This window comes from Cyclopterus lumpus, chromosome 12 (assembly GCF_009769545.1).
Source record: "Cyclopterus lumpus isolate fCycLum1 chromosome 12, fCycLum1.pri, whole genome shotgun sequence".
NCBI classification, from domain to species: domain Eukaryota; kingdom Metazoa; phylum Chordata; class Actinopteri; order Perciformes; family Cyclopteridae; genus Cyclopterus; species Cyclopterus lumpus.
The window spans coordinates 21,233,274-21,251,317 of NC_046977.1; the positions used below are offsets into that span (position 1 = coordinate 21,233,274).

The 18,044-nt window shown below is 41.2% G+C and overlaps 1 protein-coding gene across 2 annotated transcripts in view; it reads left to right on the forward strand.

The window, feature by feature from the left end:
• The window catches only part of pkn3 (protein kinase N3), a 63,178-nt gene that overhangs the window by 36,659 nt on the left and 8,475 nt on the right, over window positions 1-18,044 (forward strand). For both annotated transcript variants that reach the window (XM_034546821.1, XM_034546822.1), the window contains exons 9-10: window positions 15,759-15,902; window positions 17,172-17,247. In XM_034546821.1, coding sequence (XP_034402712.1) covers window positions 15,759-15,902; window positions 17,172-17,247 — 220 coding nt within the window. The remainder of the gene's footprint in view (window positions 1-15,758; window positions 15,903-17,171; window positions 17,248-18,044) is intronic.

An 18,044-nucleotide genomic window follows, 5' to 3' on the forward strand; every position in this document is an offset into this window, starting at 1 on the left:
TGAGTCACTGTCCTCCAGTAACATAACATGACAATACCTGAGTCACTGTCCTCCAGTAACATAACAATGCCTGAGTCACTGTCCTTCACTAACATAACAATGCCTGAGTCACTGTCCTCCACTAACATAACAATACCTGAGTCACTGTCCTTCACTAACATAACATAACAATACCTGAGTCACTGTCCTCCAGTAACATAACATAACAATACCTGAGTCACTGTCCTTCACTAACATAACAATGCCTGAGTCACTGTCCTTCACTAACATAACAATGCCTGAGTCACTGTCCTCCAGTAACATAACAATACCTGAGTCACTGTCCTTCACTAACATAACAATGCCTGAGTCACTGTCCTTCACTAACATAACAATGCCTGAGTCACTGTCCTTCACTAACATAACAATGCCTGAGTCACTGTCCTCCAGTAACATAACAATACCTGAGTCACTGTCCTTCACTAACATAACAATGCCTGAGTCACTGTCCTCCACTAACATAACAATGCCTGAGTCACTGTCCTCCACTAACATAACAATGCCTGAGTCACTGTCCTCCACTAACATAACAATGCCTGAGTCACTGTCCTTCACTAACATAACAATGCCTGAGTCACTGTCCTTCACTAACATAACAATGCCTGAGTCACTGTCCTCCACTAACATAACAATGCCTGAGTCACTGTCCTCCACTAACATAACAATGCCTGAGTCACTGTCCTCCACTAACATAACAATGCCTGAGTCACTGTCCTCCACTAACATAACAATACCTGAGTCACTGTCCTCCACTAACATAACAATGCCTGAGTCACTGTCCTCCACTAACATAACAATGCCTGAGTCACTGTCCTCCACTAACATAACAATGCCTGAGTCACTGTCCTCCACTAACATAACAATGCCTGAGTCACTGTCCTTCACTAACATAACAATACCTGAGTCACTGTCCTCCACTAACATAACAATGCCTGAGTCACTGTCCTTCACTAACATAACATAACAATGCCTGAGTCACTGTCCTCCACTAACATAACAATGCCTGAGTCACTGTCCTTCACTAACATAACAATACCTGAGTCACTGTCCTCCACTAACATAACAATGCCTGAGTCACTGTCCTCCACTAACATAACAATGCCTGAGTCACTGTCCTCCACTAACATAACAATGCCTGAGTCACTGTCCTCCACTAACATAACAATGCCTGAGTCACTGTCCTTCACTAACATAACAATACCTGAGTCAATGTCCTTCACTAACATAACAATACCTGAGTCACTGTCCTTCACTAACATAACATAACAATGCCTGAGTCACTGTCCTTCACTAACATAACAATGCCTGAGTCACTGTCCTCCACTAACATAACAATGCCTGAGTCACTGTCCTCCACTAACATAACAATGCCTGAGTCACTGTCCTCCAGTAACATAACAATACCTGAGTCACTGTCCTCCACTAACATGACAATGCCTGAGTCACTGTCCTTCACTAACATAACATAACAATACCTGAGTCACTGTCCTCCACTAACATAACAATACCTGAGTCACTGTCCTCCACTAACATAACAATACCTGAGTCACTGTCCTCCACTAACATAACAATACCTGAGTCACTGTCCTCCACTAACATAACATAACAATACCTGAGTCACTGTCCTTCACTAACATAACAATACCTGAGTCACTGTCCTTCACTAACATAACAATACCTGAGTCACTGTCCTCCACTAACATAACAATACCTGAGTCACTGTCCTCCACTAACATAACAATGCCTGAGTCACTGTCCTTCACTAACATAACAATACCTGAGTCACTGTCCTCCACTAACATAACATAACAATGCCTGAGTCACTGTCCTTCACTAACATAACAATGCCTGAGTCACTGTCCTTCACTAACATAACAATACCTGAGTCACTGTCCTCCACTAACATAACAATACCTGAGTCACTGTCCTCCACTAACATAACAATGCCTGAGTCACTGTCCTCCAGTAACATAACAATACCTGAGTCACTGTCCTTCACTAACATAACATAACAATGCCTGAGTCACTGTCCTTCACTAACATAACATAACAATACCTGAGTCACTGTCCTTCACTAACATAACATAACAATACCTGAGTCACTGTCCTTCACTAACATAACAATGCCTGAGTCACTGTCCTCCACTAACATAACAATGCCTGAGTCACTGTCCTCCACTAACATAACAATGCCTGAGTCACTGTCCTCCACTAACATAACAATGCCTGAGTCACTGTCCTCCACTAACATAACAATGCCTGAGTCACTGTCCTCCACTAACATAACAATGCCTGAGTCACTGTCCTCCACTAACATAACAATGCCTGAGTCACTGTCCTTCACTAACATAACAATACCTGAGTCACTGTCCTCCACTAACATAACAATGCCTGAGTCACTGTCCTTCACTAACATAACATAACAATGCCTGAGTCACTGTCCTCCACTAACATAACAATGCCTGAGTCACTGTCCTTCACTAACATAACAATACCTGAGTCACTGTCCTCCACTAACATAACAATGCCTGAGTCACTGTCCTCCACTAACATAACAATGCCTGAGTCACTGTCCTCCACTAACATAACAATGCCTGAGTCACTGTCCTCCACTAACATAACAATGCCTGAGTCACTGTCCTTCACTAACATAACAATACCTGAGTCAATGTCCTTCACTAACATAACAATACCTGAGTCACTGTCCTTCACTAACATAACATAACAATGCCTGAGTCACTGTCCTTCACTAACATAACAATGCCTGAGTCACTGTCCTCCACTAACATAACAATGCCTGAGTCACTGTCCTCCACTAACATAACAATGCCTGAGTCACTGTCCTCCAGTAACATAACAATACCTGAGTCACTGTCCTCCACTAACATAACAATGCCTGAGTCACTGTCCTTCACTAACATAACATAACAATACCTGAGTCACTGTCCTCCACTAACATAACAATACCTGAGTCACTGTCCTCCACTAACATAACAATACCTGAGTCACTGTCCTCCACTAACATAACAATACCTGAGTCACTGTCCTCCACTAACATAACATAACAATACCTGAGTCACTGTCCTTCACTAACATAACAATACCTGAGTCACTGTCCTTCACTAACATAACAATACCTGAGTCACTGTCCTCCACTAACATAACAATACCTGAGTCACTGTCCTCCACTAACATAACAATGCCTGAGTCACTGTCCTTCACTAACATAACAATACCTGAGTCACTGTCCTTCACTAACATAACATAACAATGCCTGAGTCACTGTCCTTCACTAACATAACAATGCCTGAGTCACTGTCCTTCACTAACATAACAATACCTGAGTCACTGTCCTCCACTAACATAACATAACAATGCCTGAGTCACTGTCCTTCACTAACATAACAATGCCTGAGTCACTGTCCTTCACTAACATAACAATACCTGAGTCACTGTCCTCCACTAACATAACATAACAATGCCTGAGTCACTGTCCTCCACTAACATAACATAACAATGCCTGAGTCACTGTCCTTCACTAACATAACATAACAATGCCTGAGTCACTGTCCTCCAGTAACATTATATAACAATACCTGAGTCACTGTCCTCCAGTAACATAACAATACCTGAGTCACTGTCCTCCAGTAACATAACAATACCTGAGTCACTGTCCTTCACTAACATAACAATACCTGAGTCACTGTCCTTCACTAACATAACAATACCTGAGTCACTGTCCTTCACTAACATAACAATGCCTGAGTCACTGTCCTCCAGTAACATAACAATGCCTGAGTCACTGTCCTTCACTAACATAACAATGCCTGAGTCACTGTCCTTCACTAACATAACATAACAATGCCTGAGTCACTGTCCTCCAGTAACATTATATAACAATACCTGAGTCACTGTCCTCCAGTAACATAACAATACCTGAGTCACTGTCCTCCAGTAACATAACAATGCCTGAGTCACTGTCCTCCAGTAACATTATATAACAATACCTGAGTCACTGTCCTTCACTAACATAACAATACCTGAGTCACTGTCCTTCACTAACATAACAATACCTGAGTCACTGTCCTCCAGTAACATAACAATGCCTGAGTCACTGTCCTCCAGTAACATTATATAACAATACCTGAGTCACTGTCCTTCACTAACATAACAATACCTGAGTCACTGTCCTCCAGTAACATAACAATACCTGAGTCACTGTCCTCCAGTAACATAACAATACCTGAGTCACTGTCCTTCACTAACATAACAATACCTGAGTCACTGTCCTTCACTAACATAACAATGCCTGAGTCACTGTCCTCCAGTAACATAACAATACCTGAGTCACTGTCCTCCAGTAACATAACAATACCTGAGTCACTGTCCTCCACTAACATAACAATGCCTGAGTCACTGTCCTCCAGTAACATTATATAACAATGCCTGAGTCACTGTCCTCCATTAACATAACAATACCTGAGTCACTGTCCTCCAGTAACATAACAATACCTGAGTCACTGTCCTCCAGTAACATAACAATACCTGAGTCACTGTCCTCCAGTAACATAACAATACCTGAGTCACTGTCCTCCAGTAACATTATATAACAATGCCTGAGTCACTGTCCTCCATTAACATAACAATACCTGAGTCACTGTCCTCCAGTAACATTATATAACAATGCCTGAGTCACTGTCCTCCATTAACATAACAATGCCTGAGTCACTGTCCTCCATTAACATAACAATACCTGAGTCACTGTCCTCCAGTAACATAACAATACCTGAGTCACTGTCCTCCACTAACATAACAATACCTGAGTCACTGTCCTTCACTAACATAACAATACCTGAGTCACTGTCCTTCACTAACATAACAATACCTGAGTCACTGTCCTTCACTAACATAACAATGCCTGAGTCACTGTCCTCCAGTAACATAACAATACCTGAGTCACTGTCCTTCACTAACATAACAATGCCTGAGTCACTGTCCTCCAGTAACATTATATAACAATGCCTGAGTCACTGTCCTCCATTAACATAACAATACCTGAGTCACTGTCCTCCAGTAACATAACAATACCTGAGTCACTGTCCTTCACTAACATAACAATGCCTGAGTCACTGTCCTCCAGTAACATAACAATACCTGAGTCACTGTCCTTCACTAACATAACAATGCCTGAGTCACTGTCCTCCAGTAACATTATATAACAATACCTGAGTCACTGTCCTCCAGTAACATAACAATACCTGAGTCACTGTCCTCCAGTAACATAACAATACCTGAGTCACTGTCCTTCACTAACATAACAATGCCTGAGTCACTGTCCTTCACTAACATAACAATGCCTGAGTCACTGTCCTCCACTAACATAACATAACAATGCCTGAGTCACTGTCCTCCAGTAACATAACATAACAATACCTGAGTCACTGTCCTTCACTAACATAACAATGCCTGAGTCACTGTCCTTCACTAACATAACAATACCTGAGTCACTGTCCTTCACTAACATAACAATGCCTGAGTCACTGTCCTCCAGTAACATTATATAACAATACCTGAGTCACTGTCCTCCAGTAACATAACAATACCTGAGTCACTGTCCTCCAGTAACATAACAATACCTGAGTCACTGTCCTTCACTAACATAACAATACCTGAGTCACTGTCCTTCACTAACATAACAATACCTGAGTCACTGTCCTTCACTAACATAACAATACCTGAGTCACTGTCCTTCACTAACATAACAATGCCTGAGTCACTGTCCTCCAGTAACATAACAATGCCTGAGTCACTGTCCTTCACTAACATAACAATGCCTGAGTCACTGTCCTCCACTAACATAACATAACAATGCCTGAGTCACTGTCCTCCAGTAACATAACATAACAATACCTGAGTCACTGTCCTTCACTAACATAACAATGCCTGAGTCACTGTCCTTCACTAACATAACAATACCTGAGTCACTGTCCTTCACTAACATAACAATGCCTGAGTCACTGTCCTTCACTAACATAACAATGCCTGAGTCACTGTCCTCCACTAACATAACATAACAATACCTGAGTCACTGTCCTTCACTAACATAACAATGCCTGAGTCACTGTCCTTCACTAACATAACAATGCCTGAGTCACTGTCCTTCACTAACATAACATAACAATACCTGAGTCACTGTCCTCCAGTAACATAACAATACCTGAGTCACTGTCCTTCACTAACATAACAATGCCTGAGTCACTGTCCTTCACTAACATAACATAACAATACCTGAGTCACTGTCCTCCAGTAACATAACATAACAATGCCTGAGTCACTGTCCTCCACTAACATAACATAACAATACCTGAGTCACTGTCCTTCACTAACATAACATAACAATGCCTGAGTCACTGTCCTTCACTAACATAACAATGCCTGAGTCACTGTCCTCCACTAACATAACATGACAATACCTGAGTCACTGTCCTCCAGTAACATAACAATACCTGAGTCACTGTCCTTCACTAACATAACATAACAATACCTGAGTCACTGTCCTTCACTAACATAACAATGCCTGAGTCACTGTCCTTCACTAACATAACATAACAATACCTGAGTCACTGTCCTTCACTAACATAACATAACAATACCTGAGTCACTGTCCTTCACTAACATAACAATGCCTGAGTCACTGTCCTCCAGTAACATAACATAACAATGCCTGAGTCACTGTCCTTCACTAACATAACATAACAATGCCTGAGTCACTGTCCTTCACTAACATAACAATGCCTGAGTCACTGTCCTCCACTAACATAACAATGCCTGAGTCACTGTCCTCCACTAACATAACAATACCTGAGTCACTGTCCTCCACTAACATAACAATACCTGAGTCACTGTCCTTCACTAACATAACAATACCTGAGTCACTGTCCTCCACTAACATAACATAACAATACCTGAGTCACTGTCCTCCACTAACATAACAATGCCTGAGTCACTGTCCTCCAGTAACATAACAATACCTGAGTCACTGTCCTTCACTAACATAACAATACCTGAGTCACTGTCCTCCACTAACATAACAATGCCTGAGTCACTGTCCTCCACTAACATAACAATGCCTGAGTCACTGTCCTCCACTAACATAACATAACAATGCCTGAGTCACTGTCCTTCACTAACATAACAATACCTGAGTCACTGTCCTTCACTAACATAACATAACAATGCCTGAGTCACTGTCCTCCAGTAACATTATATAACAATACCTGAGTCACTGTCCTCCAGTAACATAACAATGCCTGAGTCACTGTCCTCCAGTAACATAACAATACCTGAGTCACTGTCCTCCAGTAACATAACAATGCCTGAGTCACTGTCCTCCAGTAACATAACAATACCTGAGTCACTGTCCTCCAGTAACATAACAATACCTGAGTCACTGTCCTCCACTAACATAACAATGCCTGAGTCACTGTCCTTCACTAACATAACATAACAATGCCTGAGTCACTGTCCTCCAGTAACATTATATAACAATACCTGAGTCACTGTCCTCCAGTAACATTATATAACAATACCTGAGTCACTGTCCTCCAGTAACATTATATAACAATACCTGAGTCACTGTCCTCCAGTAACATAACAATACCTGAGTCACTGTCCTCCAGTAACATAACAATACCTGAGTCACTGTCCTTCACTAACATAACAATGCCTGAGTCACTGTCCTCCAGTAACATTATATAACAATACCTGAGTCACTGTCCTTCACTAACATAACAATACCTGAGTCACTGTCCTCCAGTAACATTATATAACAATACCTGAGTCACTGTCCTTCACTAACATAACATAACAATACCTGAGTCACTGTCCTTCACTAACATAACAATGCCTGAGTCACTGTCCTCCAGTAACATAACATGACAATGCCTGAGTCACTGTCCTCCAGTAACATAACATGACAATACCTGAGTCACTGTCCTCCAGTAACATAACAATACCTGAGTCACTGTCCTTCACTAACATAACATAACAATACCTGAGTCACTGTCCTCCAGTAACATAACAATACCTGAGTCACTGTCCTTCACTAACATAACAATGCCTGAGTCACTGTCCTTCACTAACATAACATAACAATACCTGAGTCACTGTCCTTCACTAACATAACAATGCCTGAGTCACTGTCCTCCAGTAACATAACATAACAATGCCTGAGTCACTGTCCTTCACTAACATAACAATGCCTGAGTCACTGTCCTTCACTAACATAACATAACAATGCCTGAGTCACTGTCCTCCACTAACATAACATAACAATACCTGAGTCACTGTCCTCCACTAACATAACAATGCCTGAGTCACTGTCCTCCAGTAACATAACAATGCCTGAGTCACTGTCCTCCAGTAACATAACAATGCCTGAGTCACTGTCCTTTACTAACATAACAATGCCTGAGTCACTGTCCTTCACTAACATAACAATGCCTGAGTCACTGTCCTCCACTAACATAACATAACAATGCCTGAGTCACTGTCCTTCACTAACATAACAATACCTGAGTCACTGTCCTTCACTAACATAACATAACAATACCTGAGTCACTGTCCTCCAGTAACATTATATAACAATACCTGAGTCACTGTCCTCCAGTAACATAACAATGCCTGAGTCACTGTCCTCCAGTAACATAACAATACCTGAGTCACTGTCCTCCAGTAACATAACAATACCTGAGTCACTGTCCTTCACTAACATAACATAACAATGCCTGAGTCACTGTCCTCCAGTAACATTATATAACAATACCTGAGTCACTGTCCTCCAGTAACATTATATAACAATACCTGAGTCACTGTCCTCCAGTAACATTATATAACAATACCTGAGTCACTGTCCTCCAGTAACATAACAATACCTGAGTCACTGTCCTCCAGTAACATAACAATACCTGAGTCACTGTCCTCCAGTAACATAACAATACCTGAGTCACTGTCCTTCACTAACATAACAATGCCTGAGTCACTGTCCTTCACTAACATAACAATACCTGAGTCACTGTCCTCCACTAACATAACAATGCCTGAGTCACTGTCCTTCACTAACATAACAATGCCTGAGTCACTGTCCTTCACTAACATAACAATACCTGAGTCACTGTCCTCCACTAACATAACAATGCCTGAGTCACTGTCCTTCACTAACATAACATAACAATGCCTGAGTCACTGTCCTCCAGTAACATTATATAACAATACCTGAGTCACTGTCCTCCAGTAACATTATATAACAATACCTGAGTCACTGTCCTCCAGTAACATTATATAACAATACCTGAGTCACTGTCCTCCAGTAACATTATATAACAATACCTGAGTCACTGTCCTCCAGTAACATAACAATACCTGAGTCACTGTCCTCCAGTAACATAACAATACCTGAGTCACTGTCCTCCAGTAACATAACAATACCTGAGTCACTGTCCTCCAGTAACATAACAATACCTGAGTCACTGTCCTCCACTAACATAACAATGCCTGAGTCACTGTCCTCCAGTAACATTATATAACAATACCTGAGTCACTGTCCTTCACTAACATAACAATACCTGAGTCACTGTCCTCCAGTAACATTATATAACAATACCTGAGTCACTGTCCTCCAGTAACATAACAATGCCTGAGTCACTGTCCTCCAGTAACATAACAATACCTGAGTCACTGTCCTCCAGTAACATAACAATGCCTGAGTCACTGTCCTCCAGTAACATAACAATACCTGAGTCACTGTCCTCCACTAACATAACAATGCCTGAGTCACTGTCCTTCACTAACATAACATAACAATGCCTGAGTCACTGTCCTCCAGTAACATTATATAACAATACCTGAGTCACTGTCCTCCAGTAACATTATATAACAATACCTGAGTCACTGTCCTCCAGTAACATTATATAACAATACCTGAGTCACTGTCCTCCAGTAACATAACAATACCTGAGTCACTGTCCTCCACTAACATAACAATGCCTGAGTCACTGTCCTCCAGTAACATTATATAACAATACCTGAGTCACTGTCCTTCACTAACATAACAATACCTGAGTCACTGTCCTCCAGTAACATTATATAACAATACCTGAGTCACTGTCCTCCAGTAACATAACAATGCCTGAGTCACTGTCCTCCAGTAACATAACAATACCTGAGTCACTGTCCTCCAGTAACATAACATTACCTGAGTCACTGTCCTCCACTAACATAACAATGCCTGAGTCACTGTCCTCCAGTAACATTATATAACAATACCTGAGTCACTGTCCTCCAGTAACATTATATAACAATACCTGAGTCACTGTCCTCCAGTAACATAACAATACCTGAGTCACTGTCCTCCAGTAACATAACAATGCCTGAGTCACTGTCCTCCACTAACATAACAATGCCTGAGTCACTGTCCTCCAGTAACATAACAATACCTGAGTCACTGTCCTTCACTAACATAACATAACAATGCCTGAGTCACTGTCCTTCACTAACATAACATAACAATACCTGAGTCACTGTCCTTCACTAACATAACATAACAATGCCTGAGTCACTGTCCTTCACTAACATAACATAACAATACCTGAGTCACTGTCCTTCACTAACATAACAATACCTGAGTCACTGTCCTTCACTAACATAACAATGCCTGAGTCACTGTCCTCCAGTAACATAACATGACAATGCCTGAGTCACTGTCCTCCAGTAACATAACATGACAATGCCTGAGTCACTGTCCTCCAGTAACATAACATAACAATACCTGAGTCACTGTCCTTCACTAACATAACAATGCCTGAGTCACTGTCCTTCACTAACATAACAATGCCTGAGTCACTGTCCTTCACTAACATAACAATGCCTGAGTCACTGTCCTTCACTAACATAACAATGCCTGAGTCACTGTCCTTCACTAACATAACAATGCCTGAGTCACTGTCCTCCACTAACATAACAATGCCTGAGTCACTGTCCTCCACTAACATAACAATGCCTGAGTCACTGTCCTCCAGTAACATAACATAACAATGCCTGAGTCACTGTCCTCCACTAACATAACAATGCCTGAGTCACTGTCCTTCACTAACATAACAATGCCTGAGTCACTGTCCTCCAGTAACATAACAATGCCTGAGTCACTGTCCTCCAGTAACATAACATGACAATACCTGAGTCACTGTCCTTCACTAACATAACAATGCCTGAGTCACTGTCCTTCACTAACATAACAATGCCTGAGTCACTGTCCTTCACTAACATAACAATGCCTGAGTCACTGTCCTCCACTAACATAACATAACAATGACTGAGTCACTGTCCTCCACTAACATAACAATGCCTGAGTCACTGTCCTCCACTAACATAACATAACAATGACTGAGTCACTGTCCTCCACTAACATAACAATACCTGAGTCACTGTCCTCCAGTAACATAACATGACAATACCTGAGTCACTGTCCTTCACTAACATAACAATGCCTGAGTCACTGTCCTCCAGTAACATAACATGACAATACCTGAGTCACTGTCCTTCACTAACATAACATAACAATGCCTGAGTCACTGTCCTCCAGTAACATAACAATGCCTGAGTCACTGTCCTCCACTAACATGACAATGCCTGAGTCACTGTCCTCCACTAACATAACAATACCTGAGTCACTGTCCTTCACTAACATAACAATGCCTGAGTCACTGTCCTTCACTAACATAACAATGCCTGAGTCACTGTCCTCCAGTAACATAACATGACAATACCTGAGTCACTGTCCTTCACTAACATAACATAACAATGCCTGAGTCACTGTCCTCCAGTAACATAACAATGCCTGAGTCACTGTCCTTCACTAACATAACAATGCCTGAGTCACTGTCCTCCAGTAACATAACAATGCCTGAGTCACTGTCCTTCACTAACATAACAATGCCTGAGTCACTGTCCTTCACTAACATAACAATGCCTGAGTCACTGTCCTTCACTAACATAACAATGCCTGAGTCACTGTCCTCCACTAACATAACAATGCCTGAGTCACTGTCCTCCAGTAACATAACAATGCCTGAGTCACTGTCCTCCAGTAACATAACATAACAATGCCTGAGTCACTGTCCTCCAGTAACATAACAATACCTGAGTCACTGTCCTCCACTAACATAACAATGCCTGAGTCACTGTCCTTCACTAACATAACATAACAATGCCTGAGTCACTGTCCTCCAGTAACATAACAATACCTGAGTCACTGTCCTTCACTAACATAACAATGCCTGAGTCACTGTCCTTCACTAACATAACATAACAATGCCTGAGTCACTGTCCTCCAGTAACATAACAATACCTGAGTCACTGTCCTTCACTAACATAACATAACAATGCCTGAGTCACTGTCCTCCAGTAACATAACAATACCTGAGTCACTGTCCTTCACTAACATGACAATGCCTGAGTCACTGTCCTTCACTAACATAACATAACAATACCTGAGTCACTGTCCTCCACTAACATAACAATACCTGAGTCACTGTCCTCCACTAACATAACAATGCCTGAGTCACTGTCCTCCACTAACATAACAATACCTGAGTCACTGTCCTTCACTAACATAACATAACAATGCCTGAGTCACTGTCCTCCAGTAACATAACATAACAATACCTGAGTCACTGTCCTCCACTAACATAACAATGCCTGAGTCACTGTCCTCCACTAACATAACAATGCCTGAGTCACTGTCCTCCACTAACATAACATAACAATGCCTGAGTCACTGTCCTCCACTAACATAACATAACAATACCTGAGTCACTGTCCTCCACTAACATAACAATGCCTGAGTCACTGTCCTCCACTAACATAACAATGCCTGAGTCACTGTCCTCCACTAACATAACATAACAATGCCTGAGTCACTGTCCTCCACTAACATAACATAACAATACCTGAGTCACTGTCCTTCACTAACATAACATAACAATACCTGAGTCACTGTCCTTCACTAACATAACATAACAATGCCTGAGTCACTGTCCTCCACTAACATAACATAACAATACCTGAGTCACTGTCCTTCACTAACATAACATAACAATGCCTGAGTCACTGTCCTCCACTAACATAACATAACAATACCTGAGTCACTGTCCTTCACTAACATAACATAACAATGCCTGAGTCACTGTCCTCCAGTAACATAACATAACAATACCTGAGTCACTGTCCTTCACTAACATAACAATACCTGAGTCACTGTCCTCCAGTAACATAACATAACAATACCTGAGTCACTGTCCTTCACTAACATAACAATACCTGAGTCACTGTCCTCCAGTAACATAACATAACAATACCTGAGTCACTGTCCTTCACTAACATAACAATACCTGAGTCACTGTCCTTCACTAACATAACATAACAATGCCTGAGTCACTGTCCTTCACTAACATAACAATGCCTGAGTCACTGTCCTCCACTAACATAACAATACCTGAGTCACTGTCCTTCACTAACATAACAATACCTGAGTCACTGTCCTTCACTAACATAACAATACCTGAGTCACTGTCCTCCACTAACATAACAATACCTGAGTCACTGTCCTTCACTAACATAACATAACAATGCCTGAGTCACTGTCCTCCACTAACATAACAATACCTGAGTCACTGTCCTCCACTAACATAACAATACCTGAGTCACTGTCCTTCACTAACATAACATAACAATGCCTGAGTCACTGTCCTTCACTAACATAACAATACCTGAGTCACTGTCCTCCACTAACATAACAATACCTGAGTCACTGTCCTTCACTAACATAACAATACCTGAGTCACTGTCCTTCACTAACATAACAATACCTGAGTCACTGTCCTCCACTAACATAACAATACCTGAGTCACTGTCCTCCACTAACATAACAATACCTGAGTCACTGTCCTCCACTAACATAACAATACCTGAGTCACTGTCCTCCACTAACATAACAATACCTGAGTCACTGTCCTTCACTAACATAACATAACAATACCTGAGTCACTGTCCTCCACTAACATAACAATACCTGAGTCACTGTCCTTCACTAACATAACAATACCTGAGTCACTGTCCTTCACTAACATAACAATACCTGAGTCACTGTCCTTCACTAACATAACATAACAATACCTGAGTCACTGTCCTTCACTAACATAACAATACCTGAGTCACTGTCCTTCACTAACATAACATAACAATACCTGAGTCACTGTCCTTCACTAACATAACAATGCCTGAGTCACTGTCCTTCACTAACATAACATAACAATACCTGAGTCACTGTCCTTCACTAACATAACAATGCCTGAGTCACTGTCCTTCACTAACATAACAATGCCTGAGTCACTGTCCTCCACTAACATGACAATACCTGAGTCACTGTCCTCCACTAACATAACAATACCTGAGTCACTGTCCTCCACTAACATAACAATACCTGAGTCACTGTCCTCCACTAACATAACAATACCTGAGTCACTGTCCTCCACTAACATAACAATACCTGAGTCACTGTCCTCCACTAACATAACAATACCTGAGTCACTGTCCTTCACTAACATAACAATACCTGAGTCACTGTCCTCCATTAACATAACAATACCTGAGTCACTGTTCTTCACTAACATAACATAACAATACCTGAGTCACTGTCCTTCACTAACATAACAATGCCTGAGTCACTGTCCTCCACTAACATAACAATACCTGAGTCACTGTCCTCCACTAACATAACAATACCTGAGTCACTGTCCTTCACTAACATAACAATACCTGAGTCACTGTCCTCCATTAACATAACAATACCTGAGTCACTGTTCTTCACTAACATAACATAACAATACCTGAGTCACTGTCCTTCACTAACATAACAATGCCTGAGTCACTGTCCTCCACTAACATAACAATGCCTGAGTCACTGTCCTCCACTAACATAACATAACAATACCTGAGTCACTGTCCTTCACTAACATAACAATACCTGAGTCACTGTCCTCCACTAACATAACAATACCTGAGTCACTGTCCTTCACTAACATAACAATACCTGAGTCACTGTCCTCCACTAACATAACAATACCTGAGTCACTGTCCTTCACTAACATAACAATACCTGAGTCACTGTCCTCCATTAACATAACAATACCTGAGTCACTGTCCTTCACTAACATAACAATGCCCAAATTTAAGAATAAAAGGTTAATTTCTGTAAACAAAAGCTACCTTTTTGTCATTAACTGCTCTGCTCGCTTAATATATCTAATTACTTTTGGGTAACAGCTTAAGCACAATGACATCTTTGATACCCTGTCAGCTCCTACTCTACTCATGTAATCCCTGAGATGTGCTCTAACCGTTTAACCCATAACGTCCAGCAGCCAGTTTAAGACTTTGCATCGAACATTCTTTACCTTTTTAAAGAGGAAGTCACATATTTTACACGTATGGGTCTGTTTACTAATCACAGCCTGATTCAAAGATGAATTCGTGTCACTGAAGAAGTCTTACAATATAACTACAATATACTTTTTTAAAATGTTCCACCAAATTTAGTAATCCAGTCCTTTGGAAAATAAAACTGATTAAATGAAACTAGAAGTGTGTATGAATTTGTGATCTAGTCCAGGGAGCTGGAAATCGCTGTGTACTGGAGAGACTGGCGAGCCTTAAGTGGGGTGAAGTTCCTGCGGCTGGAGGACTTCCTGGATAACCACCGACATGGCATGTGTCTCCAGCTGGAGCCACAGGGCCTCCTCTTCGTTGAGGTTCTTACTTTTAATTTTTATTCTGCCACTGACTCCTCACTCACTACTCTCAACGGCCCCCAGCCGGTAGGGTCACAAGTGATAACACAGCAGAGTGCATCTCTGACCCTCATCTACTATCTGTGGTTTGAGACCAAGAGTGGGTGGAGTCATCTGCCTATCCATGTACAGGGGAGGAGCTTGGAGAAGGGGAGGGGTTATAAGGCCAATCCCTTTGTGTGAGACCATGCTTCCATACCAGTAATGCTCCCATACCGATTCTGATATATTGTTTTGGAGCAGGGGGAAATAGGCTATTTATCTTTTTTTGTGAGTCAAAATCAGATGCTGATGAAGACATTTAAAGGATTTGTTTTTCATGAAGGGGGTGCCTCATTAATAAATAAAAAAACATCATCCATCCATCCCTCCTCACTCAAATGGTTTAATGGCTCTTTGATCCCTGCACACCAGCTCTCTGGTCCCGTCAAACATAAACTCCCCATTCAGACAAGAATAATGTAACTTGAGTTCAGATCATAATGTATTTGCAGCTAACAGCTAACTACCAGCACAGGGGTCAGGACCTCTGCTGCTGCTCGGTGGAGGGATCTCTAAGCCCTCACGATTCAGAGGGCTACGGTGGGATTAGGAAACACTTCCATTCTCCTTGATGCTTCAACATTTTTATATAAAGGATGTTTTACTTTGTTTATCTGCTCATTTTAAAACACTGCATTTTTGTAATGATTCATGAATAAAAAACAGATTCACTTATCTTTTATTAATTAAATTAGTAACAAATAGAAGAGATGTGTCAACTGGACGGTTACATGTTCAATCATTGGAAAGAGAACCAACAAGAAAATACATGAAACTGGGCCTGTAGCAGCATCCTGGTAGTAAAAACACAGCATGTTCTGAGTCATGTGACATACCAAGCTGCTCTTATTCATTAATAAATACTATAGACTTCTCTTCAAACACATCCTCATGGTATAGGCAATGAGCATTCCACTCACATGTGGTGAAACTCTACATGAGACACTAGATGCTGTGGCAATGGATGTCCATGCATAGCGTGTTTCTACCCTCCTGTGAAACATAGCAAGTTCTAATCAGTGTCCTTATGAACGTTTTTTCCATTATTGATGCGAGCTGCAGGGAATTAATGAGTGGTTCCATTTATCCCAAGCAGTTCATATTTCTTTACATATGACACAGCCACCATTGTTCATGCTGCATCAGTTTAATACGTGAATCATAATCAGCTCCTGTGTTTATTTCTAGGTAAAATTCATCAAACCTGTCATAGAGCGGCGCTCCAAACTCCAGAGGCAGAGGAGAATTTTCACCAAAGAAAGAGGTAACAACATTTATTCATAATGCATCAGTTCTTTCTTGAGATGTTGTGTATTTGTTTCTTAAGTTAGTTGTCAGACTGGTTTCTGAGTTTACTGAAGGCATTAAGTCACAACTACAACAATGTAAAGGATGAATCTGAGGAATATTTTGATGTGTCCTCGAAGTAGTCCAGGAAACCAGGTGACATCATACTAACAACCAACCAATTAGCCAAAATGGACAAACACAAGAGATGATCAGTTTACACCTCCAAGTTTCCAAGAAGCATTATTTGACCTTTTTGATGTCCATTGATCACGTTCACATACGTTGGTTGGAGGCCTCAAGGTGAGTCACTTGCCCCACAAGACGTTCAGAGTGCCCCAGGGAACAGTTCTCAGACCTCTTCTGTTTAACCTTTACATATTGACATCCAAATTCTACAGAACACCAACATTGATTCTCATAGTTCTGCAGATGATACTTTGATATGTGTGGCCCTCTCACCTGACGCGTCACTGTTTTGAGCACATCAATATCGGGTGAGCCAAACATTTCTGCCTCTAAATAAGGACAAAACAGTGGTTGTGTCTGGCAACAAAGAGAATATAACTATTATTGATAAACAACTCCATCTCCAGCTCTAAAAAACCCAAAGACCAAGTCTCCAGATCTCTCATGTTAAAGCAATTACTGAACACCTTCTGCGCCTGAGTTTTTATAATGTATTTACATGGCTTATATTATCATATTACTCTCTGAATCTTTTATTCATATTTTATGAATGGATGGTCTTTTGTTTATTTAATTGTAAGCACA